At 47.8% G+C, this 20,859-nt stretch overlaps 1 protein-coding gene across 4 annotated transcripts in view; it reads left to right on the forward strand.

Moving 5' to 3' along the window:
* The window catches only part of Pla2g4e (phospholipase A2 group IVE), a 92,271-nt gene that overhangs the window by 63,872 nt on the left and 7,540 nt on the right, over nt 1–20,859 (forward strand). For all 4 annotated transcript variants that reach the window (XM_087911283.1, XM_087911282.1, XM_087911285.1 and 1 more), the window contains 13 exons: nt 807–943; nt 2,640–2,771; nt 4,144–4,184; nt 5,486–5,528; nt 6,350–6,413; nt 7,419–7,579; nt 7,682–7,768; nt 8,142–8,179; nt 10,294–10,429; nt 11,745–11,881; nt 15,870–16,092; nt 20,034–20,148; nt 20,643–20,780. In XM_087911283.1, coding sequence (XP_087767409.1) covers nt 807–943; nt 2,640–2,771; nt 4,144–4,184; nt 5,486–5,528; nt 6,350–6,413; nt 7,419–7,579; nt 7,682–7,768; nt 8,142–8,179; nt 10,294–10,429; nt 11,745–11,881; nt 15,870–16,092; nt 20,034–20,148; nt 20,643–20,780 — 1,452 coding nt within the window. The remainder of the gene's footprint in view (nt 1–806; nt 944–2,639; nt 2,772–4,143; nt 4,185–5,485; nt 5,529–6,349; nt 6,414–7,418; nt 7,580–7,681; nt 7,769–8,141; nt 8,180–10,293; nt 10,430–11,744; nt 11,882–15,869; nt 16,093–20,033; nt 20,149–20,642; nt 20,781–20,859) is intronic.

The raw sequence follows: 20,859 nt of genomic DNA on the forward strand, positions 1-20,859 counted from the left end.
CAATCAATAGGCGTATACTAGTCAGGATTCTCTAGAGGGCTAGAACAGACATAATGAATATGTATTAAAGGGGGATTTACGAGAGAGGCTTACAGAATGTGATCTGGATAGTCCCACAATGGCTTTCTTGTGATGGGAAAGGCTGAGAATCCAATAGTTGTTCAGTCCATGAGGTTAACTGTCTCAAAGTCCCAATCTAAAGCTGTAGACCTGGAGAGTATTCCTGAGAGATGCTGGTCCTCAGTACATATTGGAATCCCAAAGAAGTTGGTTCCAGTATTGGTTAAGTAATGTTGTAGCAACAGAAGGGATGGTCTTGCCAGTGAGAATGAGGGCAAGCAGGCAAAAGGCAAGTTTCATTCTTCTATATCATTTTATATGAACTGCCACCACAAGATGTGGCCCCAAATTAAGGTGGGACTTCCTGTTTCAAATAATCTGTTTTAGAAACCTTCACAGGAATGACCCAAAGCTTGGGTTCTAGTTGATCCTAAATTAGTCAAATTGACAACCAAGATTAACAATCAAAGATGTTTGCTCTAGCACCTGGAGTATTTCTGCTTTAGGTTACCCTGGTCCATGATGAAGGTCAGCAAGACCTGTCCCATCCTTTGTGACCTATAACCCTTGGTCTGTGTGGCTTCTCGGGGTTCTAGGACCAAGCCAGAGAGGCAGATTCCTGCATCAGGAGAAGATGAGCAACCGAGAGGAGGCCTTGCTCTAGAAGAGATTCGCCTGAGGTTCTCTCTTGACTTCACCATCTCCTCTCTTCTCCTTTCTTTTCTACTGTTGTCTTCCTGGGACAGTGAGTCAGACGGACTGCTTTGTCACCCTCTGGCTGCCTACTGCCTCTCGGGAGAAGGTGAGGACCAGAACCATCTCCAACTGCCCACACCCAGAGTGGGATGAGAGCTTCACTTTCCAGATCCAGACTCAAGTAAAGGTGAGCGGCAGAGGACCACACCTGTGTGCCCTACCCACGTGTCTGCTCCCCTCTCCATCACCTGTTCCTGTCCCTCCCATGTCCTTCTTGAGGCTGTTTGTGTATCGTCTTACATGTCCTATTAACCTGTCTTCCCACTCACCCACTGCTTCCTTCCTCCTATGCGTGTTCCTCCTTTAGTCTGCTAATCCTTCTACCTTCTCACTTCCCCGTCCTTCTAGTTCTTGTTGATCCTGGCAATCTCTTGCCGAAGCACAAATTGTGTTTCCAGGACCTTCCAGAGCATCCTCCCTGCAGGAGACTACGCAGTAGGGAAAGTCATTCTATTGACCAGGTCTAACCTGATCTGACTTCAGCCAGAGGCTCTCCTCTTAAATCTGCTCTTAGTTGCTGCAGTCCTTCACTTACTCGGTTTCCTTGGGTGTGCGCTCTGTCACTTGTTGAGCCATTATTGCGCAGCGTTGCTTTTCTTCAGATACACAGTGCGTCTAAGTCACAGTCACATTCCTTGTGGAATTCTCCTTGAGCAGCTTGAGCTGTGGCAGCCTCGAGACAAATTTGGCCTGGTGATGAAGGCATCAATCCTGAGATAGTCACGGCTTGACCCCCCAAGTCCTGGTCTAGCCCAGGAAGGGCAGACCCTCTTGACCTTCCAGAACTAAAACTATAGTTCTAGTTCGTGAAGAGTCCTTATAGTTTTCAAGAGGGTTGTGCTCACCATGGTTTCTTAAAAAAAATAATAAAATAAAAAAATAAAAATAATAAAAATTACCTCTTCACCTGCTGTGGTGGTTCACACCTGCCATCTCAACACTCAGGAGGTTGAGACAGGAGGATTGCAAGTGTGAAGTCAGCTTGAGCTGCACAGTGAGACCCTATCTCAATAATATAAAGTAAGATGCTTTTTCTATTGTGTGTATGAATTTGGTGAGGAAGGAAGATTTCCATGTAGATGTAGTGTACCATCTTGCTTTCTGCTTTGCAGTTACTGGGTTGCTCTGGTACATATATAAGCTTCTAAAAATTACAAGACCAACAGATCCTATATAATTAGAGATACCCAGAACTGCATTTATGTCCACTAGATAGAAATCCAGGACATAAACCTTGCCTTTAGTCATAGCTCCCAGGATCAGAGGTTAAGAGTCGTAGAAACTAGTCCATGCCACCTGAGGCCACTGAGTGCAGGCTACTTGCTACTTGGGACGACTCATAAGACCTTCTTAGGGACCGCTGTGCCAAAGCATAGAGTTCATACAATTCATCCCAGTTCCCCCAATCCCTGGAACCACAAGAGCCTTTGCTGTGCCCTTCCCTTGGAGTAGCAGATGTGAATTTCCCTGGCCTGCCTTTTCTAGCCACCTTCAGATCCCAGGTGCCTCGTGTCTGTAGGACCTTGCTTTGCTCTCCATTCTACCCCAGGTGAAATGAAAGCCCTCTATAATCTCCCCAGGCTTCTCAAGCTTTTAAAGGGACCAAATTATCCTGAAATCAGAGTTGGGGGGCAGTCTCTAGGGAGCTGGAAAGCAGGGGAAGACACTTCCTCCCTGCAAATGTCTCTGGCATCCAAGCAGAAGTATCTGTGTCCCCCTTCGTCAGTCCTCACTCTCTGCTAGGACTGAGGTCCTGTCCCCTGTCCTGGGAGTGGGTCACTGCAACCATGGTAACCAGGCATCCACTCTCCTCTTTCCTCTAGAACGTACTAGAGCTGAGTGTCTGTGATGAAGACACACTGACAGCAAATGACCACCTCTTGACCGTACTCTATGACCTCTCCAAGCTTTGCCTTCGGAACAAAACCCATGTGAAGTTTCCGCTCAACCCAGAGGTGGGTACAGATCACAGACCCTAAGCCTCTAACCTCTTGGGGAATACCCACGTACTGCCATGAAACCCTTCTGTGAGCATCTCTAGCACATATACAAGCTGGGGAAAGGATATACTTCTGGTTCAAATCCTAGCACTGTCATTTGCATGGAAATTACTTTTCTCATTTCCTACTTCTTCTATGCAATAGTGACACTAGTCCTCCAAGTAGGGTTGCTATGAGACTTAAATGAAAAAAAAGTAATGATGGTACCTAGCAGTTGGAGTTTGCTATGCTAACTAGAAATGTGGGTGCCCACTTCCTTTTCCTCACCTCCAAGTCCTGTTTCTGGAATGCCCTTGAGGTAGAGAGGGCTAAAGGGAGGTTCAGAACTAGAAAGAGGCAGGGTATTCTAGATTCATCCATTGAACAAATAGCTGGGTGTTTCTGTGTGAGGTGAAGTTCTGGGTGTACACCAGAGGGCAAGCATCTCTACCTTTACTCTGTATATTCCTATGGGGAAACTGAAGCCCAGTGAAGCCATGGTTCACCCTCAGGTACACACGAGGCATGGAAGCAGAGGGAAGGGAAGGGGCTTGTGTTGACGGGGTTGCGCTCTTTAAAGACACCAGCTAAGAGCTCCCTTGCTCAAGCTCTGAGTCCCATGAGAAGTCAGGCAAACAGTGGAGAACCAGGAGTCGAAATAGAAAATGAACGCTCAAGGACAGAAGAATGCATATTCAGGGCCAGGTGTCACATACACACCTGAATCCCCTGCTGAGGGGTCTAGCCTTGAACGGACAGGTTTGTACATTCCAGGGTAGGGGTATGTGGGTTAGCAATGTTAGGCAGAAAAAAAAATAGAGGCACAAAAAAATAGACAGGATAGAGTCAGGAGGGCAACTCAGTGAATACTTAGTCCCCCCACGTTTATTTTTCATAGGCTTTATATACCCCAATCCAAAGGGGAGGGGGAAGACCAAAGACCTTTCTTTTTTTTTTTAAACCAAAAACGCAAGGAGCAAAATGATTAGCTTCTCAAATACCCAAAGCATCAAGTAACTACAGCCTAGGTCAAAGCATCCTGTTTGGAATCACACCCTCGGTCACACCTCCTGTCAATAACCTTGAAGGAGCAAGAATAGTCCTGAACTCTCTGACCTTTAGTCAAGGTGACTGAGTCCACCTCTGTGGGCTCTGACACCCTGCATTGTCACGCTGTGCCTGCTGTCAGAGACGAAGAGAGGTGGGAAGGGCAAGAAGAGCCGGCAGCAGCCATTCCTTCTCTGTGGCCCCGTGGGCAGGGCATGCAGGTCTGCAGGGGTGGAAGTGAATCCTTGCAGGTAGGTTTGTAGATGTGGCCAATAGCCTCCTTCCTTTTCTATCTCTTCAGGGCATGGAAGAGCTGGAGGTGGAGTTCCTGCTCGCAGAGAAGTAAGTAGGCATCAGTCCTGCGCGTCAGCTAAGGTCCTCGACTTTAGAGCTGTGTCTGCCTTCGCGCTGCGTTACCTTGTTCGGGCCTCAACGCTGGCCTGGGTGCTGGCTTCCTCCGTGTGTGCAGGTTCTCTAGGGAGCTTGTAAAGGGTGGAGGTGCCCAGGCCCCAACACTATTCTGATTCCATTGATACCAGTATCCGTTTAAAGATTTATGAGGTTGGGCATATAGATCAGTTGGTAGAATGCTTGCCTAACACAAAGCCCTGGGTTCAGTCCCTAGTACTGTATAAATAAAGTATGGTATCACACACTTGAGATCTCCCCCCCCCACACACACACACACATTTCAGTGCTTGCCTCAAGTCCCCAGCATTTCCAACAGGAACTTCCTGGAGAATTCCTGCCACCATGGTATGGGATGAGGAACTGTCGGAACAAACATCCTAACCCCTGGCTGAAATCGGAGGGGGTAGGCAACAAAAAACAAATCTGGAAGCTGGAGAAGTGGCTCAGTGGTTAGAACACTTGCTGCTCTTCCAGAGAACTTGGGTTCAATTCTTAGCATCCACATGGTGACTCACAACCCCCTGTGACTCCACTTCCAGAGGATCTGATGCCCCCTGCTGACCTCTGCTGGCACTGCATGCATGTGATATACATACTTGGATATACCCTGCATGCATGGAAAAAAAAACCAGATATAAAGTAACAAAGTAATTTAAATGTAAAAACTAACCCTACTTGCAAAATGTATACATTAATTGAAACACAGAAGCTTTGTTGGTATGAAGAGTACTTGCTTCTGTTCTAGATGAGGGGCTGCAGTCTTACTGACCTCTGACCTGTGCATTGTTCCCCCTGGACATTCTGTTTTAAATATACACTCTCTTACAGAGTCATAGAGGCTGGCTTAATGTTCCAGTCCTCCTGCCTTTGCCTCTTAGGTGCTGAGTTTACAGATGGATGCCCCCGATCCTGGTTCAAACCTAGGTTTTTTGTTTTGTTTTGTTTTTGAGACAGGGTTTCTCTGTAGCTTTGGAGCCTGTCCTGGAACTAGCTCTTGTAGCCCAGGCTGGCCTCGAACTCACAGAGATCCGCCTGCCTCTGCCTCCCGAGTGCTGGGATTAAAAGCGTGCGCCACCACCGCCCCGCTCAAACCTAGTTTTTCAAGCAGATATTTCTCATTTAACTGAGAAGGATCTGCTATTCTATGACTGATATGATTTATAGCTTTTGCTGCCTTCTTAAGAAACCAGCCAAGAATATTGTTACTGACCTGGAGTTCTCTTGTCTTTCAGTCTCTCTTCACCGGAGATGCTCATCACCAATGGCGTGATTGTGGTAATTGTCCGCATGTGGCTACTGCTCTCAGGGGAGAGGAGGTTGAGCCTACCTTGGAACCTTGTCCCTATGCTGAGCCCAGGGAGAAATAGACTAAATGGTTAAACTAAATGAGGTGCACCCAGGGGTGGGGCTGCACCCTGGGCTCCTGGATCAAGGCAGGAAGTATGAGGGAACACCCTTGCCCAGCACCCTGCATTCCCAAAAGATCAGCCCTTTCCCAGCATTAGTCACTTCCAACTCCAATACAACTCCAATGCCTCTGCAAACCTGATTTCAGCACTAAAATTATTTTTTAGGCCAGCTCTCAGGAGGCAGAGACAAGCAGACCTCTATGAGTTTGAGACCAGCCTGGTCTACATAGTGAGACCCTGCTTCAAAAAACAAAACAAACAAGCAAAACACCAGTCATAACTCTTTTAACTGAATGTACCCAGCGTCCCAGGAAACTTCTCCCTTTAAAAGCAGAGTGCTTGGGATGTGTGGCAAAGGCCTTTGCCCAGTCTCTGCTTCTCGGATGTTATTTTATTCCAACTTCTTACTTGCACAGCTGTACAACGCCTCAGGTCAGCCCCTGATGCTCCTGTGAGCATGACTCCCAGTAAACCATGATGTGCACCTAGCTTTGTCTTCCCCCCTCTTGGGGCACTCAGTACCCAGCATGCTCAGTACCCAGCATGCTCAGCAGAAGCCCAAAGCTGATCAACACTCATCATCTTTGCCTTTGCCTCTTCCCTGCTAACGGGAAGAGGGGGCGTGGCTTTGCTTGTTGGGGCGTGGCTTTGCTTAGCGTCCCATCAACCCTTTTTGCATTGTTACAGTCTCGGCAAGTCTCTTGCCTGGAGGTCCACGCCGAATCCAGGAGGCCAAGGAAGAGGAAGAAAAGTGAGAGTTCTCCTACTCTGTCTAATGGTGGGCTTGGGCATGGGGGTGGGAGCAAGACGTCTTCCAAGCCCTGAGGAGGTCATTTTGGAGCTCAGGGAACCAGGACAACTCAACCTGGTATGGGCTATCCTGGGTCGGGGGAAGTAACGTCAAAACTCCTCAGAATTGTGTCCTCAGACACCTGTCCTCTTCAGCTGTCTCTACGAAGACTGTGTTCTTCCAGGGACCCAGATGAAAGTCCTCAGGTCCCCCTAGTGTCCTGGGGCTCAGTGTTGCCGAGTCTGCTATGCTCGGACGGTGGCAGCGCCTGGGGCAGGTGGGCTCTGCAGCTGCAGGGGTCCTCAGGCCTCGTCTTCCTAGCAGCTCTCAGTTCAGAGCATTTTCCTAGTGAGACACATATGCCACTGTCTGCCCCTCTGCGCCTCTCCTGGCTGGACTTCCAGCTCTTCTCATGGAAGCAGTGTGGCCCCACAGACACCGGCTAGAAAGGAGGGCTTGGGGGGGCTTCTGCTCCCAAACTGACAGCCTTCTGGGGGATCTGTTTTCTCTACAATGGGTGGTAACTTTGATGGGGGGAGGAGGCTGTTCTAGTAAAGCAAAACCAAGAGGTCTTATCTTGACTCAACATCTTAGAGGGCTTTCTGGAGAACTTATCTGTTGGCACACCCCACAGACCTTGTTAAAATGCAGATTTCAGGGCGCTCTCCGAGGCATTTGAATGAGTGCCTGGTGATTGTGAACCCCAACTGGCACTTCAAGATGGGATTTTTTTAAATTTTTAAATTAATTTATCTTATGCATATGAGCGTTTTCGCCTGTATGTTTGTATGTACTCCAAGTGCGTTGGAGTCCCTGGAACTGGACTTTAAATAGCTGTGAGGCACCCTGTGGGTTCTGGAAACGTACCAGGGTCTTTGAAAGAGCAACAAGTGACCAAGATAGAAATTTTGTTGTGCTAAATGGGAGGCCGAGATGAGAATCTTCTCACTGCATCTTCTTTCTCAGATAAAGACCTCCTAGTGATGGTAACAGACTCCTTCGAGAATACTCAGTGCATCCCACCCTTCCAGGAGTCTTGCTGCAGCAACCCAGCCTGCTTCCACTACCCTAAGTACTTCCAACCCCAGCTGCGTGCCGAGGCGCCAGAGAACCGCTGGAACTGTGGGGTACAAGGCAACCGCAGTTGGAAGGGAGGAGGGGGAGGACTAGGCTGGAAGGGCTAACAGAGGAGTCCCTCAGCCCCTCACAGAGCTCACCTATCCTTCCAGCTTTGCTGCTGTGGAACACGCAGGAATGGCTCCGTCTGCCAGCCCCTCGATTGCCTTTCTGATGGCCAGCCGGTGACCCTGCCCGTGGTGAGCATCTGGGTCTGAGAAGGGGTCCCAGAGCCGCTTAGCTCCAGTAGCAGGGAGAGCTAAGAGCGCAAAGACACGGGGAAGGTAGCACCTGGGGTCTCTCAGGCAAAATGGAATGGCCTGGTAGGCTTCCGTGGGAACCAGGAAACGTGGAGTCTGAGTGAAGATGATGGAATTGTTGAATCTAGAAGTAGGCTGTGGGAAGGGAGCATGCACGTATGTGTGTGAGCATGTGTGTGTAGATTATTGTGAACATGCCTGCATGCTGAGTTCTGTCCGTGACTGAGTCATGCAGTGAGTCTCCCCCTCTTTGGCCGGGCTCCTTTGCTCTCAGGGGTCATCTCTAACAGGTATTTCACCCTTTTCTCCTCAGGGAGAGAACTATGAACTACACATGAAGTCCGTGTCCTGGTAAAGTACCCTTTCCTGTCCTTTCCCCAACTCAGGGGAGTAGGTGTGAAGTCCTATCTCACTGTGGCTTGACTTGTGTGCTCTTCCATGGCTAATGAGGCTGAACATCTGTTCCGGAATGACTTGGCCTTTAGTAAATCTTTTCTGAGACATGTTTACCCAAATCCTTGGCCTATATTTTAAGTGGGTTCCATCTTATTATTAATTTATGGAAGTTCTTTGCATAATTCTGAATAGAAGTATTTATATTTACCTTGTTCTGTGGGATATCTTTGTATTTCCTTTGTGTGTGTATGTGTGTGTCTTATCTTATATCATGTATGAGTGTTTGTTTACATGTATGTATGCATGTATGCATGCCATGCTTAGCTAGGGCCCACAGGGATCAGAAGAGAGCATTGGGTACCCCAGAACTGGAGTTACAGATGTTTATGAACCACCATGTAGGTACTGGGAACTGAATCTAGTCTTAACTCTTAACTGCTGAGTCATCTTCCAGCTCCTCTTTGTACTTTTTGAGGGTAACTGGTAACCTTTGAAAGACAAACGTTTATAACTTTGATGAAAACTATTTTCTCTTTTGTCACTTGTATTTTTGATGCCAAGTCTAGGAAATACTGCCTAATCCAAAATCATGAAAATTTTCTGCCATACTTTCTTCTAAGATGTCTTTAGTTTTAGCTCTCACATCTAGGTTATGGTTTAGTTCCTTTTACATCCCGTACATTTTACATGGGGATATCCGACTGCTCCAGGGTCATTTTTTGAAAGACTCTTCTTTCTCCTGTTAAATTTCACTTGTGTTGAAAATCAAGTGACTGTATTTTTATAATTTTTATTTTATATGTGTTTTTCTTGCACATAAGTCTGTGCACCACATGTGTGCAGTGCTAGCAGAGGCCAGAAGAGGGCATCCTGTCCCCTGGAACTGGAGTCACAGACAGTTGTAAGATGTCATGTAGATGCTAGGAATTGAACCCGGGTCCTCTGGAAGAGCAACCAGAGCTCTTGACCTCTGAGCCATCTCTCCAGCCCCTTGTCTATAATTTTTATTTCTAGTTTGATTTGTTATTTTTCATTAGAAAAGTTTCTTAATCTCACTGGATCTCAATCAATCAGCAATTCAGATTGCTCTTTGAATCCCATGAATTAATACATGTGAAGTACCAGGAATCTAGATGGTGAATGGGATGCTCAGTAAATGTCCACCAATGCTACTGTTATTATTCAGTCCCATGACTGCCAGTAGAAGCTATTTCCTCATAGGAAGAGAGGTGCTGGGATAGTCCAGGCCCTGCCCTCAAGGGTACTCAGCTTTGTTAATATGCTAAGACAGGCCAGAAACTGACACTCCCTTGGAGTCCTTGGGAGAGCTGGGCCTCAGAGGATTCAGGAACATGGGTAATAAAAAAGAGGGTGGGTCCTGTGAAGGTAAAGATCCTAACCAAGGTTCGGAAATAAGGCCATGAGAACCTGGCATGTGTCTTCCAGCAGGCAGTTGAGGTGAGCTTGGACAGATCTGGTAGGGTCGTATATGCCGGGCTTGAACTTGCTCGAGACAAGGCTGTGATAAAAGAGGACACATGTCAGGCCTGTCGTGGTGGCTCGTGTCTCATCTGCCTTGAAGAACTCTGGGGATGGCGCAGTGAGGTCAGCATGAGAGGCTTTGTCAGTTGCACAAACACCAGAATTGTGGTTCTGTGGGCAGGAAGGGCGCAGAAGGAGCAGGAGCAGGGAAGTCTGTGGGAGCAGAGGGCTGGTCTGTGGGGTTCACGCTCTGTAGTCCTGTCCAGGGAGCTCAGAAGGAACCCTCGTCACTCATGTCCAGCTTTGGGACAGAGAAGGTGCCTAGGGAAATTTTGAAATTGTCCCGATCCTGCTGAGGAAGCAGAAGGTTCGAAGAGGCCCGGTAGTAGTCTTCAGACAAGCCCTAGCTTATCGGGAGCCAGCTAAGGCTTAGGGCCTTTTGGTATTGAAGGTCGTGCTGGCCGGTAAGCATTTTGCAAATGAGAATGTAGATGCCCAAGGTCGCAGAAGAGATACATGGCAGAGCTGGGCCCCAAAGCCACATCTGCCAATTGAAGATGGTGGCTACAGGGTCCCCTTTCCCACAGCCCTGACACGCTGGATGTGCGGCTCGGCTTCAGCCTGTGCCAGGAAGAGATGGAGTTTCTGCAGAAGCGGAAGGTGGTGGTGACCAAGGCCCTAAGTCAGGTGCTGCAACTGGAGGAGGACCTGCATGAGGATGAGGTGGGTCAGCAGGGGCACCGCCTGGGCTACACCAGTCCCCCAGCTCCATGTCCCGCCCGAGCCTTCCCAGACCCAGGGTGGCTACACACACACACACACACACACACACACACACACACACACACACACACAGAGCGAGAGAGAGAGAGAGAGAGAGAGAGAGAGAGAGAGAGAGACGCACACATGGGAGTAGAGGGGAAGTCCTGACATGGCTAAGCTGTCTTACTGACATAGCATCAGGATGGCATTCTCACCCATCCAAGGAGACATTTTCAAGTTCTAGCACCTAGGTCATCCGCCCCCCCAGCCTTCACCCGCTTGTTCCTTTTCTTCTCTAATGTGTACACGTACCTGTCCCCACCAGAAATGACAGCTGGAAGAGAAGCCTCTTCCATTCCCGGAGCCAGTTGCCTCTTCCCCTGGAGGAAGCCACAGAGGTCCTGCACCTCCATCTGTTAGTCTGGGGAACAGGCTGGCCCCAGAGCATCTGGCTAACCAGGATGTAGGCTGAGACGGAACCTGGCTGGGATGGGGCTTCAGTTTTAGGAAAGATCTTACAGTCCCTACTAATGGAAAGAGGAAGCTTCCCCTTTCGTCTCCTCTTTAGAGAAACAGCATCTTAAACCTACGTTTTACACACACACACACACACACACACACACACACACACATCAGAACATGGGTTTTTTGTTTTGTTTTGTTTTGTTTGTTTGTTTGTTTTTCTTCTCTTGCTCTCACAAATGCTGTATGGGCTGAGCATGTACTGTGTGCCAGACCAGGGACTAGTGTCCCAACATTGCTGACATGTATAGGTGTCAGTCAGCCACCAGCCATCCATATTCCCCTTAGCCTCGGTTTTTTAACATCTATTAACAAAGAGCTGGGTTGAGTGATCAGAAATATTTTTTTAATTATTTTTTTTCAACATTTCTCTGTGTAACAGTTCTGGCTGTCCTGGAACTCACTCTGTAGACCAGGCTGGCCTCAAACTCACAGAGATCCACCTGCCTCTGCCTCCCAAGTGCTGGGATTAAATGCATGTGTACCACCATCTGGCTGAGTGCTCAGAGCTCTTTAACCATGACTTTCCTATTTACCAAGCCTGGATTAGGCAGCAGAATCCTTACTGATGGCATCACTGGCTTAGAGCAAGGGTCATCTTCTGGGCCCAACCACGTAGCCCACTGCTCTGTAAAAGGCAGTCCCTAAATCATTCCCTTTGCTCTAACCAGCTCTCTGTCTTCCATCATTTTTATTAAGCTGGGATCACTCCATGTGGAGGAGCCCTCTATAGCAGTCTTTTCTGTGCCTACAGGTACCAGTGATAGCCATCATGGCCACAGGAGGTGGCACAAGATCCATGGTTGCCTTGTACGGCCACCTGCTGGGGCTGCAGAAGCTGAACCTTCTGGATTGTTCTACTTACATCACCGGCTTGTCAGGTGCAACCTGGTAAGGAACTGGGCACCATTGCTGGTGGAGCCCAGAGGAAGTAGCAATGGGTGTGGCCTGGGATCTGGTAGAACTCTGAATTTTCCCATCCCAAGTAAAAGTGACTCATGATGCCTGGAAAGCTCTGCCCTGCGCAGTTGTGGGATTTGGGGCATTCCGTTTAATTCCTTAAACTCGGTTTGCTGGGTCTGTAAAGTGAGGTTGACAATAGGCTTGGCCTCTCCCAGTATTAAGCACAAAGCCACTGTATACATTGGCCATTATTGGCTATGTCCTTGGCAGCAGCCCAGAAAATCACAGTGGCCAGTGATGAGTGAGCCTGGTGTTACTGTCTGTCCTAGTGAGATGCAACCACCCTCTCTTGGGGATGGGCCCAGTCTCCCAGGATGGGTGGAGCTAGCCCGGTTGCGCTGGCTTGCCTTCCTCCAGGTCCTCAATACTATCCTTTCTCCTGGTCTCTGACCTGTCAGGCCCCGTCAAGTAGCAGAAAGGAGTAAGTAAGCTTTCACAGGGCTGCCTCCTCCCCACTCTGCTGAGGCAGAAGGGAAGTGGTCGCTGGGCTTCCAAAAAGAAGCCAGGGAAGGTCAACTCTAACAGCCGGCATAGCACCAGGGCAAGAAAGAAAGAAAGAAAGAAAGGAAGGAAGGAAGGAAGGAAGGAAGGAAGGAAGGAAGGAAGGAAGGAAGGAGAAAAGGAAAGAAAAGAAAAGAAAAAAGAACAAAGGATCTTGAAGGTTAATGAAAATGTCTCTATGAAGGTCATTATTACAGTTATCTTTATATAACATGATCATAGCATAGACCTTGTAGTCTTTTTTTACAGTGGAAGGGGTTCACTAGAATCCCCATGCAGCCGTGAGACCACAAGAAGTCTCTTAGCCAGAGCTACATACACCTTACTCTGTCAGGTACTGAGCCCTGAGTCCCCTGCTGTGTCTTTTCTCTTGATGAAGCTCCAAGTAGTTCTCATCAGAGGGACTGGATGTGAACTTGACCTAGGAAAGCCCATGGCTCCATATCTATTCCCCAGATGCTGGGGCCTTTGGATAGATGGGCCAGAAAGTTATCAGTGCTGCCCTCTGGGGCAAGCATAGCTATCCATCAGCATCCAGGAGGGACTGGTTACAGGATACCCAGGAGGATATCACTGTCAGCTGATGTTAAAACCCTTTATCTATACATGGCATGGTATCTGCATAATGAAGCCCACACAGTCCTAACAGGCACCTTAAGTCACCTAGCACCAAATCCAATATATTTGCTGTGTGAGTAGATACTAAGTTCTCTATCTCAGTAATGACAATCCATAAAGGCTCAGTAAATAGGAAGAAACTTCTGACTGATTTTTGTCAGCAGTTGGGTTGGGTTTCTAGGCGAAGAACCTGCAGGTTCACCCATAACTTATTTTACAGACAGAGAAACAAAAGGACTTGTCCTGCGTTACTCATGTCAGGAATAATAGACCTGGAATTTGAACTCAGTCCAGGGCCCATGTTCAGCGGCCGCTCTCAGCTCTCAGATAGTGATAAAAATAACTCAGAGTACTAGAGAAATGCTCAGCTATCAAAAGCACGTACCACTCTTCAGAGAATCCAGCTTTAGTTCCCAACACCCACATCAGGCAGCTCACAAGGGCCTGGAACTCCAGTTCTAGGAAGATCCAATGCCTCATATGATTTTTTTTAAAGATTTATTTATTATGTACACAGTGTTCTGCCTGCATACCCAAGAGGACCAGATCTCATTTTATAGTTGGTTGTGAGCCACCATGTGGTTGCTGGGTATTGAACTCAGGACCTCTGGAAGAACAGTCAGTGCTCTTAACCTCTGAGCCATCTCTCCAGCTCAGTCTCATATAATTTTTAAAAACAAATATCATAGCTGGCATGGTGGCCCAACACTCAGGAAGCCGAGACAGGTGGACTTCCATGAATTCAAGGCCAGCCTGGTGTACATAGCAAGTTCCAAACTACCTATGGTTGCATAATGAGATCGCATCTCAAACAAAATAAGTAATACTAATAATATAATAGAATATGTTTAAAATGATAACTTGCTTCAGTGGGCGGGGGATGGGCATTGTGTTTGCTTGGACTGCTGTGTGGTAGACAGAGCACTGAGAAAGCTTCAGGCCCCACCAGAATGTGGCGGGGGGAGGCTCACAGGTCCCCTGTACTGAGGAAAGTCTGGAGAACATGCTTTTTAACACAAAGATAAGCAAGATGGGGGTGGTGCTATGTGCCTATTATGTCAGCACTCAGGAGATAGAGGCAAGAAGATCAGGAGTTCAAGGCCAATCTCAGCTACATACTGGGTTGGAGGTCAGCCTGATCTACATGAAATCCTGTAAATAAATAAGGAAGAAAGAAAGAAAGAGAGAGAGAGAGAGAGAGAGAGAGAGAGAGAGAGAGAGAGAGAAAGAAAGAAAGTAAGAAAGAAAGACTAAAAAAGACTAAATAGGTTTAGGGTAACCTTTTGAAAGTTAACAGAGAAAACTTTATGGAAGTTAGGGTGCTATTTGTAGAGCACCCTATTTGATCATCTTCCATCTTCCTTTGGAACCAGTCCTAAGAAGGAGGCTCCTGTTTGTATCTTTAGGCATCCTTAGACAAATCCCCTGTCACCAGGGAGCACTCTGGGGCAGAAGAAATAAGAGCGCTTCCTCATGCTGACATACAGAAGTTTGGTCCAAGTCAGCACAGTCAGACAGATTCAGACTCCAGCTAAGATCACTGACCTGGAGAGAAGCAGGTTGACATTGCTCAGGATCATTCAGTTCATGACCTGGATTTTTTTTTAACTTTCTTTGAATTATTTTTTAATTGTTTGTGTGTGTGTTCAAGTGCCCACATGGAGGACAGCTACAGGAGTTGGTTTCTTCCTCTCACCACGTAGGTCCAAGGAATCAAACTAAGGTAGTCATGCTTGTCGGAAAGTACCTTTACCTTCTGAGCCATCTTATTGTCCCCAAACCCAGACTTGGAACTCAGTCCAGGGCCTGTGTTCAAAGGCTGCTCCCCAATAGCTATAAAGTTAACTCACTTCAGTGGCGCCATGGCCCCCGCTGGACTCCATGGGGCAAACAGGAAACAGAGAAGACCTTGGGCCTAGCCTTACTATTCCCACCCACCATAGTCCACATTTAAGTTAAGAAGGAAAAGAGGAGGTGGAGAATGAGAAACGGGGAGAGAGGAAAGGAGGAAGAGCAAGGAGAGGAAATAAATCTTTTCAAAAATTATTTACGCGTATGCGTGTTCTGCCTGCGTGGATGTCCGGGCGCCCTGTGGGTGGCTGGTGCCTGCAGAAGCCAAGAGAGGAATTGGATCCCCTTGATTTGGAGTTACTGATGGTTGTAAGCTGTTGTGTAGGTACTGGAAATTGAATCGGGCTCCTCCGGAAGATCGACCAATGCTCTTAATCCCCGAGCCGCAGGAAATAAATCTTTAATTAATGTCCTATCATGAGGATGTATATGGTGCAATAGAAAGTGACTAGGATCTGGAGTCAGCTGATCCCAGGATCAAATGTTGCCCCAGCCCTGTCTCACCATAGTTCTAGTTGTTCTACACAGTGGTAACTTTTATATTTTTTCACAAGAACTGTATGAACTGGGTACATCAATCACAATTCTCACCACTTCAGTTAAGGAAACTGAGGCAAAGAGTGGTTAAGTAGCTTGTCCAAGATCACATAGCAAGTGTGTGGTAGAACATGGTTTTGAACCCAGGAAGATGTCGGCCTAGAATCCAAATCTCATTCAACATGGGCTTCCTGATGTACAATAGGCATTCAAGAGAGGAAGCAATCAATTATGAGAAGTAGTGCTTGCCTGACTCCCACCACAAGGTCCTCCCTCCTTCCCTTTCCTCCAGGTCCTTCTGCCAGGTTTGGGTCTCCCCATGATCTGCCCATCTCCTGTCCTGTCTGAACATGGGGCTGGTCAGACCAGGGCTGGGGTAGCTCTGTCAGCTGTGTGTGTGTCTCTCCAGGACTATGGCCACCTTGTACAGTGACGCGGAGTGGTCTTCCAAAAACCTGGAGCCTGCTGTCTTTGAGGCCCGGAGACATGTTGTCAAAGACAAGATGCCCGCCCTGTTCCCAGATAATCTCTGCAAATGGCAAGAGGAACTCCACCAGCACAGCCAGCAGGGCTACAAAACCACTTTTACAGACTTTTGGGGCAAGTTGGTTGAGTACAGTCTAGGCGATAAGGTGGGTGTTCAGTCTTTCCTGGGTTCCATCTGCCCAGACTGATATCAAGTCTCATTCTTTCTCCTTCCGAGAGTCTGAATCAAAGACATTAGGCTAGGCCTGCAGGTATATCTCAGGCTGGAAGAAACATGGGGTGTCTAAATACATAATGGGGGAAGATGGTGAGGTCAACTTTCATACCCTTTTCAGAGGACTGAGACCCCATGTTGGGCTAGCCTGGGTGCTCCCCTGAATAAATGAAGCATGGCTTATGAAAGCCATATCTAATCATCTGTGGGAGAAAATGGGAAAGAAGCTGGGTCAAGCAAGAGTGCTGTCAGCCACGCCTCCATTCTGACCCCACATGTAGGAGAGACAGAAAAGTCAAATAAAGCACACATTATATGAGTGCTGTGTGGCCTAGGAAGGCTCACAGCAAGGACTTATGGGTCCTTTGGTCCACAAAGCTATGTGCTGCATTATCCCCAGATAAGCCTGCCTTAGCATCTCATCACTAGGCCCAAGGAAATGTGGGCCCAGCATAGACAGCCATAGATTACAGGGTGCAGCATCCAGCACCCTTCAGTGTTGTTCTTGGTCACCAAAAGTCTACGTGGTCCATTTTCACGGCCACCACAAGGTTCCTTCCTGTTCTAAGAGACAATGACTGAGTGGCATGTGCCCCCAAAAGAGCCTGCCTGTGTAGGGTACAGCTGGTGCCAACCATGTGAGGTGTGATAGAGTGGGGTGGGGAATCCCTAAGAGGTGTGGTCCTGTACACCAGGGTGAGCTCAGCTGCCGATATCTGTCACACTAGGCTTTAGAAAGGAACCACTGGTTGTTGCTTGGCTCCAAAGCAGTTTCCCATTTAGCTCTGTCTAGCCCACCAGATCTTGACCCACTTCCAAAGGTGTCTTGGGGGCTCTGAATTCAAAGCAGAACTTCCCAGAAGGAAGATGGACAGCATAGTATCTTCCAACAGGTTCTCTCTGCTAGATAATCAGATATTTTGTGTAGGTGGAAGCTTCTTGTTCTTCCTGGCTTCCCAGACCCAAAATAATCACACAAAAACTATATTAATTAAAACACTGCTTGGCCTATTAGCTCAGATTTCTTATTAACTAACTCTTACATTTAAAGTAACCCATTCCCACTATTTCGTATTTTATCAAGAGGCTTATTATTTACCGGTATTATTCTCCTTCAGCAGCTACATGGCATCTCCTCGACTCCACCTACTCTCTCTCTCTACATCTCTGTTCAGATTTTCAACTAGGATTTACTCTGCTAAGCCATTGGCAAAAAGTAGACTCTTTATTAACCAATGACGATAAACCATATTCAGAGGGGAATCCCACATAAATTTTGGCCTGGGAAAATAACTTAATGGATTAAATACTTAAGTATCCAAACATGAAGCCGGGCGTTCAGATCCCCAGAACCCACATAGAAGCCAGGCAGACATGGAACTCCCTGTAATACTAATACTCAGGAAGCAGAGAAAGCATCCCTGGTTGGATAGCAAGAAATTGCTAAGCTCCAGATTCAGGGAGAGACCCTTAATAAATAGAGTGGGAAGCAATGGGGGAAGACATAGGACATCAACAGAATGCGCACACACATGCACATGTACTCAAGTACCCACACACACACACATGCAAACATGCAAAGGTGTATGTGTGCATACCAAACATACATACACATCAAAAAGAAAAGGAAATGACACATTTTGAGCAATCAATAACTTGACTCTCATTTTTTCTTATTGTTCTGAGATAAAGTCTCACATTATATAGCCCAGGCTATCCTGGGATTCACACTGGAGCTCAGGCTGACCTTGAATTTGTGGTGATTCTCTGACTTCAGCCTTCCAAGGGCTAGGATTACATCCATGTGCTTCCACACACCGGGCCAACCCTATCTTTAGTAGTTACTTATTCTTCTTACATTTTTTGATTTAAAGAAGATCATTTAGATTTATTTTTGTGTATGAGTGTTTACTTCCGTGTGTGTGTGCACCACATGTGTACCTGGTGCCCACAGAGGTCCTCAGATAGAGCAGCCAGTGCTCTTAACCACTGAGTCCCTCTCCAGTTCTCATTCGTTCTTTTAATAAGTTAGCCCCTGAGTGCCTGCAGCTATGCTGCCACGAGGATTCCGAGAGGACTAAGATGTGGTTCCAACCATAACCTGACCTGCCTTTGACAACCCCTCTCTAACCTGACTCCGTGATGAAGCACAGGTGGAGGGCAGAGGCTAAGGGCGTTGGTTCTGGATTCAGATAAAATGGATCTGAATTCTTGTCCTGCTCTGCAAGACCAGGGTATCCACTATTCCTTAGTGAGAATTCCATCAGTGAGTAATTAACATTTTAAAATTAAAGGCTGAGCATGGTAGCACATACCGTAACCAGGAGGCAGAGGATCGCCTCAAATTCAAGGCCAGCCAGAGCTACCTGTAAAGATCCCATCTCAAACCAGGTATGGTAGTGCACACCCTTAATCCCAGCACTTGGAAAGCAGAGGCAGGTGTATCTCTATGAGCTTGAGGCCAGCCTGGCCTACATAATAGGTTCTAGGACAGCCAGGCTATGTAGAGATGCCCTGACTTAAAACAATTAAACAAAAGGACCCATCTCAAAAGAGAAAAAAATATATATTTTTGAAGCAGGTTCTCATTATGTATCCTTGGCTAGCTTAGAATTCACTATATAGACCATCCTGACTCAAATTCACCTTCTGTGTCTGTGTGTTTCACCTCCATGTGTGTATGTGTACAACATGTATTCCTGGTACCCTTAGTGGTCAGAAGATGGGCTTGGGTTCCCCTGCCTCTGCCCCCACATGATGGGATTAAAAGCATGCAATATCACAACCAAAAAAAAATTGGTTTTAGCAATAATAATCAATAGCAGCCCACATGAAGATAAGAACACACCCAGTGTTCTGAGCTAGGAGTCCAAGCATTTTGAGGGCCTGGGGTGGAGAAGAACTAGGCTAGGGGAAGAGAAGCAAAGCTAGGAAGCTACAAGAAGATCTCTTCTGATCTTCCACTCTAGCAGTGGCGGGAGTCTCTCACTCCCCTCCAGTCCCCTTGACAACAATAGCTGCCTGGGCTCTTTCCTGGGTCTGTGGCTTTACTTCTAGGACATTTAACTCTGTATCTCCCAGATCTCTGGGTCCAGTTGTGATAAACACCCTCTTTTGCTTCAAAGACGCCCTAAGAGATGTTGGGCCGTGTATGTGTTGCCCTTCCACCCAGGTTCTGAAGTCTTTGTGCACAGGGTAACCACGGTGGTCAGAGCTTGGGCCCCTAGGACCTCGGCTTGGCCTCGTCTGCATTGGCTGATTCACTTTGGGACACAGCTGAAGTGGCCCAGGCGTATCTGTGGGACTTGTCACACTGGGACACAACACAGATCTTGGGGGGACTTGGGCCTTGCCTAGGCTGTCATAGTTTCAGGGTCCTAAGCCTCAGGGAGAAAGTGGGGATACGGGAGAGGGAGAGAGGGAAAAAAAAACTGCTTCTTAAATTTTAAGGAAGCCCAACACCAAGTTAATAAGACAAAAATTCCTGGCGAGGCTCAGGTTCCAGGGGTGATTGGGAGTAATGGCAATAAAAGGGGACCATGGTGGCTTTACCTACCTCTACCATATCCTCTAACCCCAAGATATGAGAATCCTCAGACACCCCCCCCGCTCCCTCCCCCGCAAGAGACAGCTTTAAACTACAGAGCTAATTCCCACCTCACTTATGACCTGTGTTGCCAGACAGCCCAAGAACACGTTTTACATTCTCCAAGTGCCTTTGAGAGTTGACGGCTGAACTCCGGCAGCTTATACAGTTCCCCAGGGCGGGGTGGGGTTGGGGAGGCTCTGGAGTCTGGAAATGGGTTCAGATAGTTCTCTTGTTCCTCACGGACTGCTGCGAGCCACCTCTCCTAACCACTGGTGTCCCTACAGAAATATGATTGCAAACTGTCCGAGCAGCGTGCCGCCCTGTGCCAGGGGCAGAATCCTCTGCCCATCTACCTCACCATCAATGTCAAGGATGATGTAAGCAACCAGGATTTCAGAGGTAACACTGGTGGTTAGTGACTTCGGAGGGGGTCCCTCCTTGGCGGGTACAGCACACACTTTGCCAGTCTCCACATCAAAAAAAAAAAAAAAATAGTGCCCCACGGCTGAAGAACTCCCCCGCATGAACGGGGGGGGGGGCGATTTCCCTTAGGCAGTGTCCCTTAGCTTGCCGGGGCTTGTCTGATGAGTCGGTGGGAAATGATGATAGTGAAGATGAGACTCTAAGATTTTTTTTTTTTTTGACAGCCCAAATGGGAAGCCTAAAGGGTCAGTTTTTGCCCCCTGGTTATCCAGCTTTAAGGAGCAAAAGTTTGAGCCTCACGGCTTGCAGAGCTGTTTGGTTCAGCAGCAAACGCCCCCTTGCGTCCCACAACGGAATTGCGGTTTGCAATTCTAAGTTCCCTGGGTCCCTGGAGTCAGTACTGGTGGGCTGGGGGCAGGGCTGTGTAGATGGTTCCCCAACCTGAGACTGATGTTGCTCCCTGTGTACAGAATGGTTCGAGTTCTCCCCCTACGAGGTGGGCATGCAGAAGTATGGGGCCTACATTCCTACTGAACTGTTCGGCTCCGAGTTCTTCATGGGGCGGCTGATGAAGAGGATGCCTGAGCTAGAGATGTGCTACATGCTAGGTGACTCCCTAGGATACTCAGTCCCAGTGTGGCGGGCGCCCTAAACTAGTGGAATGACTGGGAGAATCTTGTTCCAGTG

This window comes from Myodes glareolus, chromosome 10 (assembly GCF_982192425.1).
Source record: "Myodes glareolus chromosome 10, mMyoGla1.1, whole genome shotgun sequence".
Classification (NCBI taxonomy): Eukaryota; Metazoa; Chordata; class Mammalia; order Rodentia; family Cricetidae; genus Myodes; species Myodes glareolus.